This window comes from Cibotium barometz, chromosome 43 (genome assembly GCF_041138505.1).
Source record: "Cibotium barometz isolate CiBa-2024 chromosome 43, ASM4113850v1, whole genome shotgun sequence".
Taxonomy (NCBI): Eukaryota; Viridiplantae; Streptophyta; class Polypodiopsida; order Cyatheales; family Cibotiaceae; genus Cibotium; species Cibotium barometz.
In genome coordinates, this window is record NC_141088.1 from 298,418 (window position 1) to 319,287 (window position 20,870).

At 40.4% G+C, this 20,870-nt stretch overlaps 1 protein-coding gene across 3 annotated transcripts; it reads right to left on the reverse strand.

Annotated features, from left to right (window-relative positions):
- Positions 1 to 8,063: 8,063 nt before the first annotated feature.
- LOC147613396 (pentatricopeptide repeat-containing protein At2g39620-like) lies at positions 8,064 to 13,157 on the reverse strand. 3 transcript variants are annotated; one of them, XM_086781333.1, is made up of 2 exons: positions 12,627 to 13,157; positions 8,064 to 12,414 (listed from the first exon to the last, which is right to left on the reverse strand). In XM_086781333.1, the coding sequence occupies exon 2, from the start codon at positions 12,370 to 12,372 to the stop codon at positions 8,365 to 8,367; it is 4,008 nt and encodes a 1,335-aa protein (XP_086637459.1). In that variant the 5' UTR covers positions 12,373 to 12,414; positions 12,627 to 13,157; the 3' UTR covers positions 8,064 to 8,364. The 3 variants fall into 3 exon arrangements, with proteins under 3 accessions (XP_086637459.1, XP_086637460.1, XP_086637458.1); XM_086781334.1 differs by having other exon boundaries at positions 12,668 to 12,947; XM_086781332.1 differs by having other exon boundaries at positions 12,517 to 12,942.
- Between the last annotated feature and the right edge of the window lie 7,713 nt (positions 13,158 to 20,870).

The following is a 20,870-nucleotide window of genomic DNA, read 5'->3' on the forward strand; positions in this document are numbered from 1 at the left end:
TTGAAGAAATTGACATAACAAGTTATGAATCATCTAGCTTGGAATGTCTTTATGAAGAACTTGGCATCCCAACCTTACGTACTCCAGGTGTAGGCAAGAGAGATATGTTCCTCCACATGCTAGAGTGTAGGGTGTACAAAGTGATCCACAAGTTTTGAGAAGGTCACAAAGGATAAGGTATCGAGTGGAGAGACTAAGGTATCGAGCGGAGAGACTAACATATGAAGGGTATGCAATGCATTACACATATATGACATCAATGGTGAAGCATGTGGAACCATCATGTTTTGGAGAAGCTATTGAAAGGCATGTATGTGAGAAAGCAATGGATGAAGAAATGGATGCCTTAGTACATAAGGATACATGAGATTTGGCTGCATTATTAAGTGGAAAGAAATTCATTGATTTCAAATGGGTATATAAAGTGAAGTGTAAGTCGAATGGATCAATTGAAAGGTATAAAGCAAGGTTGGTCACAAAAGGGATATGCACAAACACATGGGTTGGATTATGATGAAACATTCAGTCCCGTTCTAAGATGGGAATAGTGATATCTGCAATTGCATTGGCTACATCAAAAGGTTGGGAAATGCATCAAATGGATATAAATAATGCATTTCTAAATGGTGAATTGCAAGAAGAGGTGTTCATGGAGTAGCCAAAAGGTTATGTGCATCCCAATTATCTCACACAGGTGTGTAAGTTGAAGAAGGCTTTGTATGGGCTGAAGCAAGCACCATGTGCTTGGATAGACAAGATATGCAAGTATCTCATAAGCATTGGTTATGCAAAAAAGACAACAAATGGTATTATGGTGAGTGTCATCTATGACTTAATTGTGACCAGGTGATTCAAGCAAGGATATTGCTTATGTGAAAGCTTCATTATGTGATGAATTTGACATGAAAAACTTGGGAGATTTGAGATACTTTCTTGGCATTAAAGTGATGAAAATAAATAAAGGCATTTGGTTAGTTCAAAGGTAATATGCATGGAATATGCTAGAAAAATATGGCATGACAAGTTGTAAGCCAATGAGCATACCATTGGAACAGAATGTAAAGTTAAGGATTGATTGTGGGGTGAAGACATTGAGGATGTGATAATGTATAGAAAGATGGTTGATAAGCATGACTATCACTAGACTAGATTCATACTATACAGTTAGGCTTGTGAGTCGGTTTATGCAAAGCCCAAGGAAACCACATTTGGATGCAGTGAGAAGAATCTTGAGATATATGAAAGCTACATCACATTATGAGTATGACAATGCTATGGATGTTCATGGATATATAGACACAGATTGGGCAAGTAGTTCTTATGATGAAAAAAGATCTACTAGTGGTTATTCTTTGACATCGAGAAGTACAGTGATAAGTTGGAGTAGCAAAAAGAAACCTGTGCCAGGGTTTCTTTATCTAGCATAGAGGCAAAGTATAGAGGAGGAGCTATGGCTACATGTGAGGAGGTATGGCTGTAAAAGCTACTTGAAGATTTGAGATAGTAATGTCATGGGAAAGTTATCATACATTGTGACAACATGAGAAACATACAACTCGCAAGCAATCTAGTTTATCATGCGCGGACCAAACACGTAGAGTTCCACTATCATTTCATCAAGGAGAAAGTGTTGGATGGATAGATAGAGTTGACATATGTGAAGACTAAAGAAAGATATCTTTACCAAAGCACTTGGTAAAGAGAAGTTTGAGTACTTTAGAGACAGGCTTGGGGTATATGAGATGGATCTGGTGAGATTAAGGGGGAGTGTTGAGAATGCGAGCTCATTGGGAACTGGTGGATAGCGATAGCATGTGGATCCCAATCTGGCTCTGTGTGTGTGTGTGTGTGTGTGTGTGTGGATAATAATGACCCTCCAAATTGGCCAAGTGTATGGACATTGGCATTAGGTTTATTTTTAGTGTGAACTTATCATTAGGAAGTGTGTTGTGTTTTGTGTCCCAGTGCAATGAAGGAAAGCCATGAAGCTTATATACTTGGTGTGTGTTGATGAAAAGAGCAAACTTATATGGTTTAGGTGTGTCTCTTGTGCTCCTCTCTACTCTCTTTTCAAATGGGAGCAGTGGAAAGTTTGTAGTTTGTCCAAAAGACTATCTTCGTCATGTCTTTGAAGGTTTGGAGTCGCCACGTTGGCATCCACTAAATGAACTCGTAGTACATGAAGAGTTGCTTGAGGATGGGACCCTTGTTGATGTCGAATGCAAGGCCTTGATCACCTTCATCATAGTGATGTCATGTTGGAAACTCGACCAATAGAGTGATGATGAGGTTAAAGAATCAGATGGTAGCGATGGTGGCTTGATCAGGCACTTGCTCGACTGCAAATAAGTTGAGAAACAAGCATTCTCTTATAGAGGAAGGGATGCTCAATTTTGGAAAGACAAGGGAAATGGGCATTCGCTCATAGACGAATGGTCGTGGGCTTTGTTTTAACATGAACATTCACTCAAAGAGGAACATACATTCATCTATGAAGGTATGGATGTTCACTCACAGACTGACACTTAGGTGCCTTAATTGCGCGAAAATGGCATATCTCTGATAGCTATCATCAAATATTCTCCTGACACAACTTGTTGTATAGTTATCATTCTCTTTCAATGCCCATTATGCCCATTTATGGAGTAGATTTAGAAAGATTCTAAATCAGGAAGTGAATGAGCATGGCTTAGAAGAGTACAATTGTACCTATGTGAATGAATGGTGTTCCATTCCAGAAGGCCGTGGATGTTCCATTCCAAGTGTTGTGGCCGTTCCATTCCAAGTGTCGTAGCCATTCCATTCCAAGTGTTGTGGCCATTCCATTCCAAGTGTCATGGTCATTCCATTGCCAAGTGTCATGTCCATTCCATTCCCAATGCCGTGGGACATACTATCTCTAAGCCCCTCAGTCGTACCGTACCAACCTAAGTGTATGGACATACCATTCCCGAAAAAACAAAATCAAAAAAATTTAAATTTTCAAATCTTAAGAGATGCTTTTGGTCTACCTCGCCAACTCACTAAGGTTGTTTTTACACACATAAAACGCCTCAAAAGACCACTTTTAACCTTAAGGGTGCATTCACGTGCAAGACAAAAGTGAGCTAAAACTGGACCTAGTGCATGACCTCAAGGTCAAAGTCTGTGACATGACATTCCACCTCACATTTATAGTCATTCGTAATGTGGCCTATGATGCCATCTTGGGTTGACCCTTCATGAGACGAACAGATTGATCCATGACTAGGACATGCATCATGTCTACCTCCGCAAAGGGTCTCAAACACTTAAGTTCAATTTATATACTTGTCACTCACATCTCATGGCCAACTCTACCTTTGCTGAAGACTATATGACCACCACCAGGAGAAATGATCTCTTGGTTTGCGATGCTTGTCATCAAGCCCTTGATGACGCATGGGTGCCACGCACGATCACTTCTATCAATAGTGATGGCGTTGACCACGATTAGCTTAAAATCCTTGCTACAATTGACACCCTCCCAGGTCGCAAACTCAGCAACACACAATTTGTGCTCCCAAATGGCTAGGCCTTTCATGAATCCTACAAAGTCATTGCCTTGCTTAACACCCTGAGTGTAAGTGTAGCTCCACAACCTAAAACAACCACCCTTTGGGTTTGGATAGATTTTTCCTTTAGTAGAAACATATAAACAAAACATGCCTTGTTGTCTCCCATAGCTAGTCACAAGCTTTTGCCATGGGAAACATGGGTCTCTTTGGGCAAACCATCTCTTAAAACTTCCCATGCCAAAGTTTAATTGCCTAGTGGACAACGCATACAAAGCCTTGGGTCTTTTACACAACTTTTACATACTATCTCTAACCCATTGGCTTGTAAGTTCTGCGTGGTTCCCACAGGTGAGATCAATGAAGCAGTCATCCTTAGAGGAAGCTGGGTCCAGAACGCTACAAGTACAATCAACCCAGCTGACAGCAGAGCTTCCCTCAAGCTCCCCAGGGTAAGGTAACCATGATCCTTTGGGATGGGGAGAGCATCAAATCTGATCCTCTACCCCCACCAACTTCTTCCACTATGGGTACTCCCTCACCCCCCCCCCCGCCCCACAATAACTTGTATGTCTTCCACTTCCCCTAAACTACCAGCAGAACTCAGCCCACCAAGAATATGGACTGGACTCCAGAATGGTCTCCAATGGTGGCAAGCCCACATATATCCTATGGTCCGCACCAATCTCATACTCTTAGAGGTGTGGAAAGCTATTGGAAAACCCACACAAACAAAAGAAGGCACTTACATTCAAACATCACATGAAATGCATTTAATGAGTGTTGGGTATTTCAATCCTACAATTTCTATAGAAAATAACCAATTGGAGTGCAGATTTCATATAATAGATGTAGGAGCCCTCCGAGGACCGATTATCATTGGAAAAGAGTAGCTTGATGCCACTCATTGCCAAATTAATTAGCGCAAAGAAACGGCCACCATGAAAATCAATGGCAAAAAGGCCAACGTCCTCTTGTGTCCCCAAGAGAAAAACATGCACAAACCCTCACCCCCCCGACTGACATCATAGCTCAAAGCCTCGTCGACAAAAAAGCCGAAAGCCTCGACAACCACGAACCTTCATCACTCAATAGCGTTGGGTGCCCAAATGTCTCTTAGAAGCCCAAGGCTTCCATGATGGTAATTCCATCATTTGGCTCCCAAGGCATACCCCTCAGTAGTTTTCCCAAACCACACCCACCACGCAAGTACTTGTCTAATTGACGAAGATAGTTTAGCACCAATGGGTAGACAAGTTCCCTCCTCCTCGACAAAATCCTACACACTTTCCCTCAGCCTACCCATGGATACTAAAAAGCTCAATTTTCCCACCCCTTTTTCCCAATGGAGCCTCCTTCACGAAGCTCCATCCTGCCCCTCAACTTTGTCACCAAACCAAGGGCCAGTGCTATAAATGACTGAGCTTCTCCAAACACTCAAAGATAAACTCAAAGGTAAGCTTACAAATCTAGCCACATGGGCCACTCAGTACAAAACCCTCTTTAGGAGTGCTGACCAATAAACACATGTCAAAAAAGAAAAAAGAAAAAAAGAGTTTCTAGGTGATTAAGGCCACGGGCACACCTTCTACCCTCACCTATGCACAACACCTGCAAATCTCATTGGGATATGTCCTCTATGCACACATCGCACCAAGCTTTATCATCGAGAGCCATCCCGGTACATCTCTGGATGAGGGGACCATGGTTGACACAAGCCTTGTCAATGGTACGACCCATCGAGTGGATCTTCTTAATCACCCCCGCTTCACCCCAATAAATGTGCTACATGCCTAGTGCTTCAATGACAAAATAAGACAACGCACCAAAAGCAAAAAAGAACATACAACATCACAGAGCGCAAGAAATCTCCATGCATATTGTCTTCTTGTCCTTCCAGAATTCCCCCCTCGCCACTTGCTTACTAATTTCATTATTTTACTAACTCCTCTTTAATTATACCACCTACCAATATGATACTGGTCATTAAGTATTCCATGCTAGTCTACTCATTCAAGTACTCTGACTCCTCTAATGAGGATGTCCCACCGCGCAAAGGCGATTAAAAAAAACATAAAAAATAAAATAAAGAGTATTGTTGGGCACATTCAACAAAGCAAACTGATAAGAGACCATCAACCTAGATGGATGCTTAATCGCCAGTACTTCACTAACTTCTTTTCATCATACTAACTCTCCCACCCCCTCTCATTTTTGGAGAGACAGGAGAACCAACCAAGTGTGACACTTCCCCGCATGCCTCGACAACCCCTCACCGATCACGAGGACGCGATCGACTTTAGGAAGGGGAGTATGTTAACCACGTATTGGTTAACACATTCCTATGACAACTATGTATGCACACTTATGTAACGGACGCCAGCACTATATTTGTGAATCTTGTTATTTGATGAGAGAAACACCCTAAAGACGCTCCCAAGTATTAAGATTCAAAGGACATACAAGAGGATCTTATCAATTGGCCAAACCATAGAGAAAAGCCTTGTAACTATATTTTGGGTGCCTCAGGTCACTTACTCTCGAGCGGCCTAGTGGAAAAAGGCTTGAAACTATAAAAGTCAATTTCTCTTGTTTGTAACTCATCTCCTATTTGTGCAATAGAAGTGGAGTGTTCTCTCTTTCCCTCTCTCTTGCAACTCAAATCTAGCATGTGTGGTGTGTTAGGGTTTGGGAGTGAGCTAATCACTTGTTCCCTCTTGCTTCCTCTCTCTCTTTCTTGATTGATTAGGCTAACCAACGCGATCCTCTTCTGCGGGAGATCCCACATGATCTTTACGAGAGAGCTTGCACCCGTTGGATTAGAGCAACCACCTTGGTGTGACGAGTGGAGAAGGATGATGGTGATGAGCAGCTACAGTGAAGCTCTTGGGCCTACTAGCTCGAGCTCGGTGGATAGGTAAATTTTGATGACACGTTAGGGTAGGGTTTCCTGAACACTCGTCGCTTAACACCACGAGTGTGAGCACAGCTCTCCACCAACATGAAACCATAACCTTTCAAGTATGGTTAGATTTTTTCTTTGGCAAAAATATGCAAAGGAAGCGTGCCTTGTTGTCTCCAACAGCTAGCCACAATCTTTTGCCATGGGAAACATGGGTCTCCCTAAGCAAACCATCTCTTCATAACCCTCATGCCAAAATTTAGCTACCTAGCAGAAAACGGATATGAAGTCTCGGGTCTTTTACACAAATGGTACATATTGTCTCTAATCCATTGGCTTCCAAGTTTTATGTGGTTTCCACAGGTGAGACCAAAGAAGCAATCATCCTTCGAGGAAGCTGGGTCAAAAACGGCCACTGTACAATCAAGTCAACTAGCAACACAGCTACCCTTGAGCTTCCCAAGGAAAAGGTAACAATGATCCTTTGCAAAGGGGAATCAACTGTATCCGATCCTATGCCCGCACCAACTGCTTCCACAAAGGGTACTCTTTCACCCCCAAAAACTGGTAAGTCTTCCACCTCCCTCGAACTGTCTCATAAGAACAAAACCCACCAAGAATATGGATTGGATTCTTGATTGAGAATGGTCTACAAACGTGACAATCCCACATATATCTTATGGTCCACACCAGTCTCATATTCTTGGAGGCATGGAAAACTCTTGAAAAACCCCAACTTACACCTTCCAGCACTTACATTCAAATCTCACATGATGTGTGTCTAAAGAGTGTTTGGAATTTCATTCCTAAAATATCCATTGGAAATAACCACTTGGAGTGCAGATTTCATGTCATTGATATAGGAGCACTCCAAGGCCGGATTATAATTGGGAAAGAATGGATTGATGCCACTCACTGCCAAATCAATTAGCAAGAAAGAACGGTCACCATGGAGGTAAATACCAAAAAAGCCAAAGTCTTCTTGTGTCCAAAAGAGGAAATCATACACGCAGCCTCACCCTCGACTGCCCTCCATATTCCAATCCCATCCTCATTACCGAACAGTCTCCCCTGTTACTAGACCCCATGCCTCACCAAAGCTACTCGAAGAGACACTACATCTTTGGTGGGGAGACCATGGAGAGGCACATGTCTTGTCAATGGTACGACCCATTGTCTGGACACATACAAGAAAGCAAAATTCACAAGAGCCCATATGACTAGCTGGATACTAACTACTTTCCATCTAATCCACCTCCCATCCCCTCTCATTTCCGGAGAGACCAAAGAACTAACCAAATGTGACACTTCTCAATGTGCTTTGACCACTTCTTCACCAATCACAAGAATGCGATTGAGTTTAGAAAGGGGAGTATATTAACTGCATATGATTAACAGGTTTCTATGGTATGTATGCACACTTATGTAATGGACACCCATACTATATTGTAAATCTCGTTATTTGATAAGAAAACGTCCTAAAGGTGCTCCCAAGTCTTGACCTTCAAAGGACAGACAAGAGGATCTTAGCTAATTGGCCAAACCATAAAGAAAAGCCTTGTAACTATGTTCCGAGCACCTCGGGTCACTTACTCCCGAGCGGCCTAGTGAGAAAAGGATTAGAACTATAAAAGCCAATTTCTCTTGTTTGTAACTTATATTCTCCCATTTATGCAATAGAAGTGAAGTGTTCTCTCTCCCTCTCTCTTGTAGCTCTAATCTAGCATGTGTGGTATGCTTAAGGTTAGGATTTGGGTGTGATAAATGCTAATCGCTCGTTCTCTCATGCTTCCCTCTTGCTTCTTCTCTCCCTGATACTCTTTTACAAGATCCTTCTCATGAGATAATCTCCTCTTGTAAGAGGATGCCAATGGTCAGGCCTAGGCATAGACATTGGCCTGATGAATAGTCGCACACCACTCATGCTCTTCACTCTGATGTGAACTGAGAAAATGGCGGCTGCCCTTGGATGTTCATTCTCATCATCTCACAGTTCTTTGTGCCCTCCACATCTTCAATTGTATAGAGGTTGGACATCAAAATGAATGGAGCAGCGTGTTTCTTTTCCAATCTGACCACATTTTCAAATGCTTTTCTACCAATAGCTTTATCACCCCACTTTCTGCAAGCACTCAGCAAGATATTCCATGCAACTACATTAGGTTGTGAGTACATTTTCTCCATCATCGCCATAGCCTCCTCCAGGTGACCTGCGCGGCCCAACAAATCAACCATACAGCTACTATGCTCAAGAGTGGGAATGATGCCATATTCTTTATTAATAGCCTCAAAGTATTTCTGGCCTTCATCCATTAGCCCACTATGACTGCAGACGGTCAGAACACTAAGCAATGTAATCTTGTCCGGTTGTATCCCCTCCTCCCTCATTTTGTCTAACAAGTGGAAGACGGTTTTACTTTCTCCATGAAAGGCATACCCTGCAATCAATGCATTCCACGACACTCCATTTTGCATCCTCACTTCATCAAACAATTCTTGTGCTTCTTCAATCAAGCCACATTTTGCATACACATCCACTAATGTATTCTCCACGCGAGGATCTTTTTCAAAACCCTGTATGACAACCTGGGCATGTAACCTTCTTCCCATGCTGGTTGCTCCAACATTGCTGCAAGCTTTCAGAGCGCAAAGAAATGTGACAGAATCTGCAAGGACATCCTGTTCTTGCATCCTTTCCAAACATTTCAATACTTCCTCACCAGCTCCATGTTCAGCATATCCTGCCATCAGTGCATTCCAGGGAACTATATCTGGAGCTATGGCCCCCTTTAGCTGCCTCTCAAAACAGTCTAGTGATTCTTTGCCAACCCCATGTTGAGCATTCTGCAATGAATTCCTTACTCCTGAACTTCGAGGCACACACTCTGGTTGCAACATTTTCAAGCTACTCAAGGCTTCCTCGCATGAATCATTTTCTGCAGGCATTGCATTCCAAGAGGTCACATATTGAGCCTGCAGCTTGTCAAACACTTCCTGTGCTTCGACGAGCAAACCACATTTTCCATACATATCTACCAAAGTACTGCCCACATAACGATCCCTTTCGAATCCCTCTTTGGCAATCTCAGCATGTAATTCTAGCCCCCTGCCTAGAGCTTCTGTGCTGCCACATGCTTTCAAGCAGAAAACAAGAGTAACAGCATCAGGAGATATGCCCTCCAGTTGCATCTCTTCCAAACAGTTCAAGGCTGCCTCATTAAACCCATGTTCCATATACCCTGCTATGAGTGCATTCCATGGGACTACATCTCGGATCAGCAGCTTGACGAGCACCTCTTGAGCTTCTGCAAGTAAGCCACATTTGGCATACATAGCCACCAACGCACTGCCGGCAAAAAAATCTCCTTCCAATCCCTTTATGATGATCTCACTGTGTAAATCTTGACCTCTGGCTACAAATCCTAAGCTGCCACAAGCTTTTAAGCTCTGAACAAACGTGACAGTATTGGGAGACGTGCCCTCTTGCTGCATCTGCTCTAAACAAAGCAATGCTTTGTCACCAAACCCATGTTCAGCATATGCTGCCATCAACCCACCCCAGGAGAGCACATCTCTGAGTGGAAACTCGTAAAACACAGACTCAGCTTCTTCAAGTGATCCACATTTTGCATACATATGCACTAAACTATTTAGCACACGAGGGGCAGTTTCAAAACCCTTCTCGGCAATCTCAATGTGTATTTCACGGCCTCGACCTATATATCCAATGCTGGCACATCCTTTCAAGCTGGCAACAAGCGTGACAGCATTCATAGGCAAGCCCTCCTGTTGCATCTGGTCCACACAGATCATGGCTTCCTCTCCAAACCCATGTTCAGCATACCCTGCAATCAGCACACTCCAGGAGACTGCATCTTGAACAAGTAGGTTGTCAAACACTCTTTGTGCTGCTTCAAGTGAGCCACATTTTGCATACATATCAAGCAAAGTATTCCCAACAGTTAAGTCTATCTCGAGTCCCTTTTTAACAATCTCGAGGTGTATTTCTTGGCCCTTGCCTATGGACTTCATGCCATTGCAGCATTTCAAGCTACAGATGTATGTGACAGCATTTGGAGACACTCCGTCCAGTTGCATCTTTTCCAGACACTCAAGGGTTTCCTCCTCGGAACCATGTTCAGCATACCCCGCACTCAATGCATTCCAAGCAACAACATTTCGAACTTCCAGCTTCTCAAAAATCGCACGTGCTTCCAGAAGCCAGCCACATTCTGCATACATATCGAGCAAAACATATCCTACAAACAAGTTCTGATCAAATCCCTCCTTGACAACCATAGAATGAATATCTAGGCCCCTGCCTATGGCTTCTAGGCTTCCACAAAATTTCAAGCTGCAAACGAAAGTAACAGCATCTGGAGATACTCCTTCTGAGTGCATTTGCACCAGACAGTTTAGCCCTTCCTCATCAAACATGTGTTCACCATACCCTGCAATCAGTGCATTCCACGAGACCACATCCCGACTTGGCAGCTCATCAAACACTTCTTTTGCTTCTGCAAGTGAGCCACATTTGGCATACATGTCGACCAAAGAGTTTCCAACAAAGGGATGCCTTTCAAAACCCTCTCTGACAATTTCCCCATGTATATTTTGACACTTGTCTAAGGCCCCTAAGCCAGCACAGGCTTTCATAATGCAAACATACGTGACAATATTGGGAAACAAACACTCAGCTTGCATCTTCCTTAAGCAGTCCACTACTTCATCTCCGAGCCCATTGTCAGTATAAACTGCAATTAGTGCATTCCACGAGACGACATCTCGAACAGGCAGCATGTCGAAGACATCATGTGCATCTGCAAGTGAGCCACACTTGGCATACATGTCCACCAAAGCATTTCCAATGAAAGAATCACTTTCAAATCCTAGCTTGATGATTTCAGCATGAATGCCTAATCCACTATCTATGGCTCCTATGCTGCCACAACTTTTCAAGCTGCAGATAAATGTCACAGCATCAGGCGACACCTCCAGCTTCATCTCTTCAAAACATCTTAAAGCCTCCTCACCAAGTCCATGGTCAGCATACCCTGCAATCAATGCATTCCACATGACTGCATCCCGAATCTGCATCGAATCAAGGACATCTAGTGCTTCTATGAGTGAACCGCACTTGGCATACATATCCACCAGAGCGGCACCAACAAAGGGATCTGTTTCAAATCCTGCCTTGGCAAGCTCAACATGTATTTCTTGGCCCCTTTCTATGCTTTTTGAACTAGAACAAGCTTTCAGAAGAGCTTGAAGTGCATACATGTGAAGATGTACAGAGTTCTCTTTCATCTTTAAAAAGAGGTCAGAAGCTTGCTGGAATTTCCCCAATTCAACATACCCCTGTATGAGAGAAGTCCATGAATACGAATTCGGATGCAGCAACCTGTCAAAACTTTGCCGAGCCTGAGGCATGTTTCCACATTCCGCAAGCATCGGGACGAGGAGGTTCTCAAGTGCTATATGATTTTCCAGCCCATGATTGCACATGTGAACATGCAAGCATTGGGCATGTTCTACATTTTTCCTCTTCCTGCACTTTTTCATGATGCAGATGAAGTCATCCACTGAAGGGTGCTCGACCATGTGATCCAAAGAAGCAAGTGCCTCCTCCAAGCTCAGTGTGTCCCAATCTCTTGTCTCCAGTGATTCACTCGATGTTAAGCCTGACTCGCGCTCTGAGCTCTGCATCTCCCACCTGTGATAATCTGCTCGAGTACATCTACATGCATCCACTTGTACTCCATGTGTAGCTTTACATGCATCCACCTGTGCTCCAGATAAGGACTTGGGTCTTTGCCCATCATGCCCTCCTAGGTCCTCTACCAAGACATGATCCTCCAGCAGCACATGCTGTGCAAGCACTTGATGGCTAAATGCTTTAAACCCACTCATTCTACTAATTTCCCACTCCTCCAGCATGGCTTTAATCCAATCTTAGGCTGTAGGCAGTCTTCCGCCGACCTACAATGTCATAAAATTGCCAATTAACCACATTTATGTAATTGCTAAGCTAACAAAACTGACTAGGAGTGAAATTAAACAGGTAAAATGTGTTTTACTTACAATCTGGCTACTACCCTTGACCCAGTTATTAATGCTCTCTTGTAAATTTGGGATCTCAAATGCAAAACATACACACACACACACACAGCATGTTCCTGACCCCCTACCACCTGAGCTGTATTCCGCTGTCTGTTTCACACTTGCTGCTTGCCTGTGTGATATGGATCTGGCCATTTGTGATATTCCATAGGCATCCATCAATCAGAGAGCCAGCAACGTTTCGTGCGCACTGCTGGCACGAATCACTGCCACAATGAGAAAGCAGCTGACACGTGTAGGAGGTGCTTTACACGTAGGAACAGCTTCAGGTCTTTAGGCCCTTTGCAGACCGCGTAACGGTGTCACAATACCGCCCAGCAGGTGGGCAGCCAAGAAGTGCCCTGTGCACTCTTGAATGGGCGTACCCCATTACACACCAACCATGCTGCGTTATTAAAAAAGTGACTGCCCATACATAGGTGCTCCCTTAACACACTGCCCTTCCTCAACATGCATCTCAACTTTAGCATGTTAATCTGCGTATACATACAACATGCAAAGAGCCTGAGTCATTGCATGCCTACTCCCAATCTGGTGCTCAACACATACGATACAAGTGCAAGTGCAAGTGCTCCTACTGTCTTACTATAATATGGAAGAATGAATTGGTAATCAATGATCACTTACTCGTAACTTACAAGATGCTCCCAAACTTCATCAATACCCTGCAAAATCAATTTCCATCCATACAAATAGAGTTGGAGACTTGAACCCCATCACCAAAGTGACTGTGGCTACACCGAGGGGAGGGGATGAACTACATTCACTACAATACATTCAGGGTAAATTTTAACAAGCAACGATTAGAGCTTAAGTGTAGATGATTGTGCTATTTTTTAAAATTCTAAAATCCCACTATGACATTTGGGCGAATAATTTCAACATCAAATGTTGAAGTGTAGCCTACTAGGCGAATAATTTTGAAGTCAATTTTCCAAATGTATACTATAAAAATTTATCTCATTACTTAAGGAGTCTACATTAATTTTTACAAAGTGATAGATACGTTCATGTACCCAAACATAATTGTGTGATTCTATAATTCATTTGCAACTTTTGTGAACTCTCTCTCTCTCTCTCTCTCTCTCTCTCTCTAATTTTATATAGACAACACCCAAGGTGCCATCTTGTTGAATGCATGTTTCTAGTTATGCAATGCACATGACTATAAAAATTCTCAATATTCAAACATCTGATCATTGATGTGTTTGCTACCTTCCTGGAAACCAATTTTTGATTATCTTAGCACTTATTTCTCTACCCATAACAATGATTATGACACATAAATTTATTCAAAAAGAGGCTACGCCCCGTAGATTGTTGACTCAATTGCACCTTTTCCATTTTCATGTTTAAAATATCAATGATCTTGACATTAAGTGCACTCCATTTTGGATACAATTTCAATTCTCATAAAAAGATGAGAGCATTTCCCTCTAAAAGCATCTCAAAATTTATTCATTGGCTACAACTATAGATCCTAAGATCGTACACATAAGTAAACCATAAATCGTAAAAAATACCCATAGAAGATTAGACCATCACCAGTAAGTCTTTCCTTGGCACTTTCACTATGTGTGTTCTATGTGAGTTCACAAAATTTGAGACCATCACCAACAAGTCTTGCCTTTGGCAGCTTCATTGTGTGTGTGCTATGTGAGTCCACATTATGTGAGTCCACAACATGGTCAAATCCAACAACACCCTTAAATAGTTTTAATTTGATCATAATCAATTCTAGAACCCTACTATCATCCCATGCTTGCAATTGAATTCAGTCAAGCTCTTATTTTTCAACCTTTAGAAGTTGAATGTGATTTTTCTTTTTTCTAGTGTTGAAGAGTAATTCAATACCTTTGTTTCTTCAAAACATATTAGGATGGATGTTTCAAATAGCTCTTTGAAAATAATAGTCAAAACACTTTTCAACCAACTAACCTCATGCACCTCCAATGTATTTAACCTTATGATCCAAATTAAATCCAATACTTGATCATTGTTTGCATCAAGAATGGCCCAATTCAAAATATGTTGACTTACCAAGACACACAAAAGAGGCAAACATATTTCAAACCAACTTTTATTATAGTTCTTGTCATTTGTTGCATGTTGTCATTTGTTACATACCACTTAATTAGTGCAAACCATGAATCATCATACATCAATAAGAAAAACTTTCACCTTCAGCTTGGATCTTGCACAAATTTCAAATTGAAAACTTGTGAAGCACTTCCTAGCACATGTACAAAAGCACATGTACAAAGTACATATATCAACTAAAGAACTGCTAACAAGATTTTCATACAATCCTTCCTTAGTATTGAATACTTATAAATGTTGGACCTATTAGTACTTGTATTACGATCAATATGTAACACTAAGACTATTTACCAATATCTAACACTAATTATATCTAATCCTAATAGTATTTAACAAGAGATCTCCTGACCCCAAGAGTGTAAGATGTAAACCCTCCGCTCTTGCTAAGACTCTGAGCAGCCCTAATGTTAATCCAACTCCCCTTTTAGGGAGAGGATAATATCTTGTTAGTAGACAGTGAGGCAAATGTCGAGGTGGCATGAATCTTGATGTTGTTGACATAGCATCACATGTGAGAGAAAAGTGTTGATATTATCTTGTGTAAATAAATTCAATTACTATATTTTCTAGGAGTTCATGTTTGCACTTATTTTGGACAAATCTTTATGTTTTTTACTCTCAAGGAAATGGTTGTAAGAGCTTTTGATGGATATTACATGCAAAATAAAAATGTTGATCTTATCTTTTTAAAATACAGGCAAGTACTATATGTTGTAGGAGCTGAGATCTACAGTTGCTGGATATTGCACCAAACTTTTGGGTGGTGTACCCTCAAGGTAATTTTGTAATTCAAATGTCAATGTGGAATAAATGATGATGCATTGTGCTATTGTTGTTTGGGTTTCTCACAATTAATGCTATGAAGAACTTGCTACAGTTATAAGTATTTGCTATGTGTTCCCTGATTTGTAGTTTAAAAGGGACTGCTTTGGACAAGAGCATAAAATCGTGTATTGGATACACGGCTATGATAAATGACCATGAGCAATGGTGTTGGCTGGAGTATATGTCCAAATTGTGGTAAAGCAGAACTGAACATGAATTGCAGGTATGATTCTTCATTGCCTCTCTACACATTATTCTCTTCTTTCTTCTCATCATGATGAATCATAATCTATTATGCTATTGTGTAAGGTCTCATCTGTTAATACTAATAGCATCTTTAAGTATCTAGTGCAAACATCAACAATATGTGGAGTGAGCTCACTTGCTCTCTCAGAGGCCGTTGGGAATCATAGCATTCAACACAAATCTCGAGCATTACATTGATACGTCTTGATCAAATACTAATACTATTAGTGTTAGGTGTTATTAGATACTAACTAATGCTGCTTACATTAAATTGAGTCTGATCTAGCTAATCCTAAATTTGTAAATCTAATATAACTATAAAACTAACTCCAATTATTCTACTACTAATTGTTCTAATATTGACTAATATTAAGTGTATGCAATACTAATTAATAGTACCTAGTTTAGTAAATATTCTAAATATTGATCCTAACCTAGCTAATACTAACTATATGAACTCATCCAAACTATCCAACTAATACTACTACTAGCTTTTGTAATACTAAACGTATTTGTGTTAGTCATATACTAACTATAGGCCCATATTAACACTAAGTCTATTCAAATTATATTGATTAGATACTAATTCAAAATAATTGTATCTAATACTAACATTTAAACTGCTAACTATATTTGATATCAAAAAATAAACTGTTCTGAATTGTTCCTAACTATTATGAATTGTTCTAGTTTTGGACTGTTCCTAACTGTTCTGAATTGTTCCAAACTAAGTGTTCTGGACTGTTCTAAACTAATACTAACAGTGTTAGATACTGTCAGTGCTAGATATTTGGTGTTAGTCTTATACTTATACTAACCTAACTATTACTAATTCTGATACTACATCAAATCTCTCTTGCATAGCTTGATAGATATAACTCCCTCTTTAACAAGGTCTACCCATATGAATTTGAAAATGAGAAATATAAAGCTTACCAGTTAAAATAAGTAGCTCATGCAATAGTTAGGAGTTAAACCAAAAATATTGCAAAAAACAGGAAGCGGTGATCACCCTGCAAAACAATAGAATAAAGTAAGAGACTGTACCACAAGCAATGAAATCAAAGAGGGAGACCATCAACAACCCTAAACCTTGAAAAGTATAAAAACAAGATAAGAGAGTGTGCCAATAGGAGAAGAAACAAAGCAAGTGAAACTTGCCAGAAAATTTGTCACAGATTTGGAAGCTTTGGACATGCTCAAATGCTCCCGCTCATCTTCCACTGAACCAAGAATCATTGTTTGGCATAGATCAACAAGCTTGAAGTACTCAGACATTCTCTCCTTCAGATATAAGTTTGTCTCTAATTTCCTCCACAATCTAGTCATGGATCCAGGCTTTGATGGTTCTTCTAGCTTGCTATATTGCTCCCACATAGTCTGCCCAAAGATGCCTGATTGATTTATAAGCTCTTTGGGATAGATTAATGCATTACTCTATTGTCATTCAGCTCCACACTTTGACCAAATTGATTTGAAATGACTTGGACTTTGTTAGTGAAGTCAATCATCAATACTCTTTTGTCTTTTTCATTGTTCCAATACATGGGGTGAACAATTGCAAATGATTCAAGGAGTTCATCTTTGGGAAACCGTTGTTGGATCTCATCAACTAGAGTGGCACACACAGGAATAAGCTCTTTCCTATCAAAGCTTATGAGTTGTGGAAAAGTTGACTATTTGACTTTTTGATGCTTTTCAACTCCCTTCACCTTTCTCTATGAGATGAAGTGTAAGGTCCCTCCCAAGCCATGTATGTATGTGTCTCTTTTAACATAGATTTCAATAAGGAAAGAGAGTGTAATTAGAGAAGAGTGAGACAACAAGGCTAGAAACATTAGGAAAGTGTTAGAATAAAAATATTAGCTCCAAAAATCCTAAAAGAAATAAGAACATAAGAATAGTTCTATTAAGAGATAAGTATTTCCAAAAATAGAATTTCGAGTTTAGGTGATAAGAGGTCATATTTAGAGTACTTTTACACATTTAGAGTCCATGCATACTAAAAATTTGGAAAAATAAAGCGTTTCTAAAGATGGTGCGTTTGTGGCTATATACAGACGTTTTTGCCTATTCTGCCCGCGTTGGCTTGTAGGCCAGATGCCTTCCCGTTCTTTTGACTGGTTATATGACCATATTTTGAGTTTTTATCAGAGAGTTATGGCCGAAACAATTTGCTGTTTCTGTCAGGGTCTCTACACAGAGAAAACTGTGAGAAGGCAGCAAGTAGCCTCAAGGTAATCTTAGAGTTTGAGATGTATATATCCCTTCATTCTTATCTAATTTCTTAGAAAAGAAGCTTAGATTGCTATGGTCTTTCGGAGGAAGAGATCAAAACTCCATAGCTTTTCTTTTAGAGAAAGAATAGTATCCCGTAGCCCTGTAAGAGAAGAAGGCTATTTTACCATAGACCTTAGAAAGAGAGAAGAGTCACAGTATGAGTAAGAGAAGATAAAGCTTGGAGATTATTGGATTATTTCAATCAAAAGACAAGGTATTAGAAGACTCTATTCTCATATGTCAAGTTCTAAAGCTCTTGTTAATACGAGCAAAGACAACGATAAACGACAAATTTCTATAAGGTATATACATATTTCGTTTTTCAATTATATATCATTCTTAGGGGTTGAGGTATGGCCCCGGCTTCTCTATTGATTGTTACAGTGATCTATTTGATTGATTTACCATTTAAAGTTTGTATTCTTTTAAAGAACAGCGTATGCCTTAATAAATAATGTCTTATCGCAATCTCAAGTTGAAATGCTAAAATCTGTGTGAGAAAAGGATTGTTTTCTTAAGAAGGTAACATGGATTCTAGTCCTATGATTTAGTGAGTAAATGGATTGTTATCTTGGTTAAATTAAGGTACAGGTATAACTCTCCCTGCCTTGACGCTGCCCCGTTCTTGTGCTTATATAGCCGGACGGCGGAAACGTTAGTAAGGCCCGGAGTTGGCCCATGGTATCCCTCATACGATTGGGAGAATGAGGTTTTACCGATTGAGGCGAGTGATTGTGATGCTGCCTAGTTCTGAGGGCCCAGGCTAGTGCGGTGAATTAGCCCACCCTAGTGCGCAGACATCCCTCTGAGGGGCGGGAGGATCGAGCGATGGAGCCTAAGAGAACCAATTTGACTTGTATGAAATTGATTCATGTTTAAACTTTGTTTTTATAAATCTTTTCTTGGCATTATTGTATTATGTAAAAAGGCTATTTTAACAAACCTTGTGAAAAGGGTCTTAATTAAGGAACATGTTTATTTATGTCAAACAATGTGGTAGGATTAATTAGAAAACAAATTGACGCGTGAGTAGGGTGGAAAGTGGGAGGATGGAATGCCCCAACGGCACCATCCTACGGATGGGTGGACCCGATTAGTCGGGTAGCTTTCCAACAGATTAAGTGAAAGCCCTACGCTAGATAATTAGGTTCTTGGGTAACTCTATTCTAGAAGACTAGGTCAGCGACGGCGGCTGTGCCTTGCATGGATGAGGAAAAAAGCGTTGCCTCTAGAAATCAAGTCTAGTAGTTGCCCAATTTATAATATAGGTGATTTGACTTTTAGAAGACCACGCTCCCCCTGCGGGATAGAACTAGGTCTTACCTATGGATCGTATCCTTGAATCTCTACATGGTCAAGGTGTCAATAAGTAGGAAATTTTCTTCAAGTTAAGACTTAGTGGACTATCTTAAGTGTTTTCCCTATTTTGGAAGGGGGGAACCTTACAAGTGGTATCAGAGCCAATCTTAGTTCCTAGGATTTATTTTTCAAAGGTTAACTATCAAAGGGATTAAAACATGTGATTGTTTATCATATGAGGACGAATCAATCATCTCTACTGGCCATAGAAGTGATTTGAATATCCTCACATGTTGAGACAATCATCCTATGAAATTGTGCTTGTATCTTGGGGGTGCACACGCAAGATATTTGTACAATAAATTTGAGAAATAAGATTGGGGAGAAAACCTTTTGTGAGGAAAAACATAGCGTGATCAAATTAAGAAACTAGTGATGACTGAATAGAAGGATAGACCAAAACATAGGGTAATCAAATTAAGAAACTAGTGACTGAATAGAAGGATAGACCAAAACATAGGGTAATCAAATTAAGAAACTAGTGACTGAATAGAAGGATAGACCAAAACTTTGATTAGAGAAATTTTCAGGATATATCTCATTAGTTCGCATATTTTAAATTATTAAGATTATAACTCCATTAAGGTTTGAATAGTTGACGTGTGAATGTCATCCATTGGATGCTTTACACTAGGATGATCATCCAAGATCCAGAACCCATCTCAGACAAACATGGATCTAACTTCGGATGCGTAATTCCCAGAGGATCATGCTCTTCGATGTGTTAATCCCAAGATACTAGATGTGTAATTTTCAGAAAACTAATCATCTCAGATATGTTAATCCTGATAATCTTTGGATGTGTCAATCCCAAGGCACCAGATGTGTAATTCTCAAAAAATGAAGATCTCAGGTGTATTAATCTTGACTGCCTTCAAATGTGGTGCTATGACAAGTATTTGATAGTTTTGAACTTTTAATGGATACAATGAAAGAAGCAAGCTCACCCTTGCTCGCGTCTAAAAATCGTAAGAAATGCCAAATTAGTTGGAAGCATTGTTGTCAATCTAACGATTGGAGCTAAAAAGTTAGAAGCATTGTTGTCAATTTAACCCACTGGAGCTAGAATCAGTTATGGGATGCCATGAAAGTACACCTTTGTGAAAGGTTTTGTCCTCTAGGATTTCGAGAGGATAAAATGAACAAATTTTTAGAGCTAACCCAAGAAAGGAAGACCCTAAAAGAATACCACCAAACTTTTGTTAAACTTCTCCAATTTGCTCCAGAGATGGATGAGGTAACTCTTCTCCATCAATTTATTTGGAAGCTTAATCTACCTTTGAATAACCTCATCAAGAATGTAAAACCATCCTCTATTTCAGAAGCCATAGTTAAAGCCAGAGACTATGATAAAGTTTTTATATAGAAAGTGTCAAGAAGGACATGAGTCCTTCCATGTTAATCAAGAAGAGGTCCCCTAATTCAAGAGGAACGTCAAGTCCACTCTTAGCTACAAGGAATCATGAGCTAGAGTAAAAAAATAGGTCAAAAAATAGAGATAGCAG

Excerpts from the sequence above, each read along its gene's own strand:
- LOC147613396 (XM_086781333.1), bottom strand. The coding sequence starts at position 12,372 with ATGCTGGAGGAGTGGGAAATTAGTAGAATGAGTGGGTTTAAAGCATTT.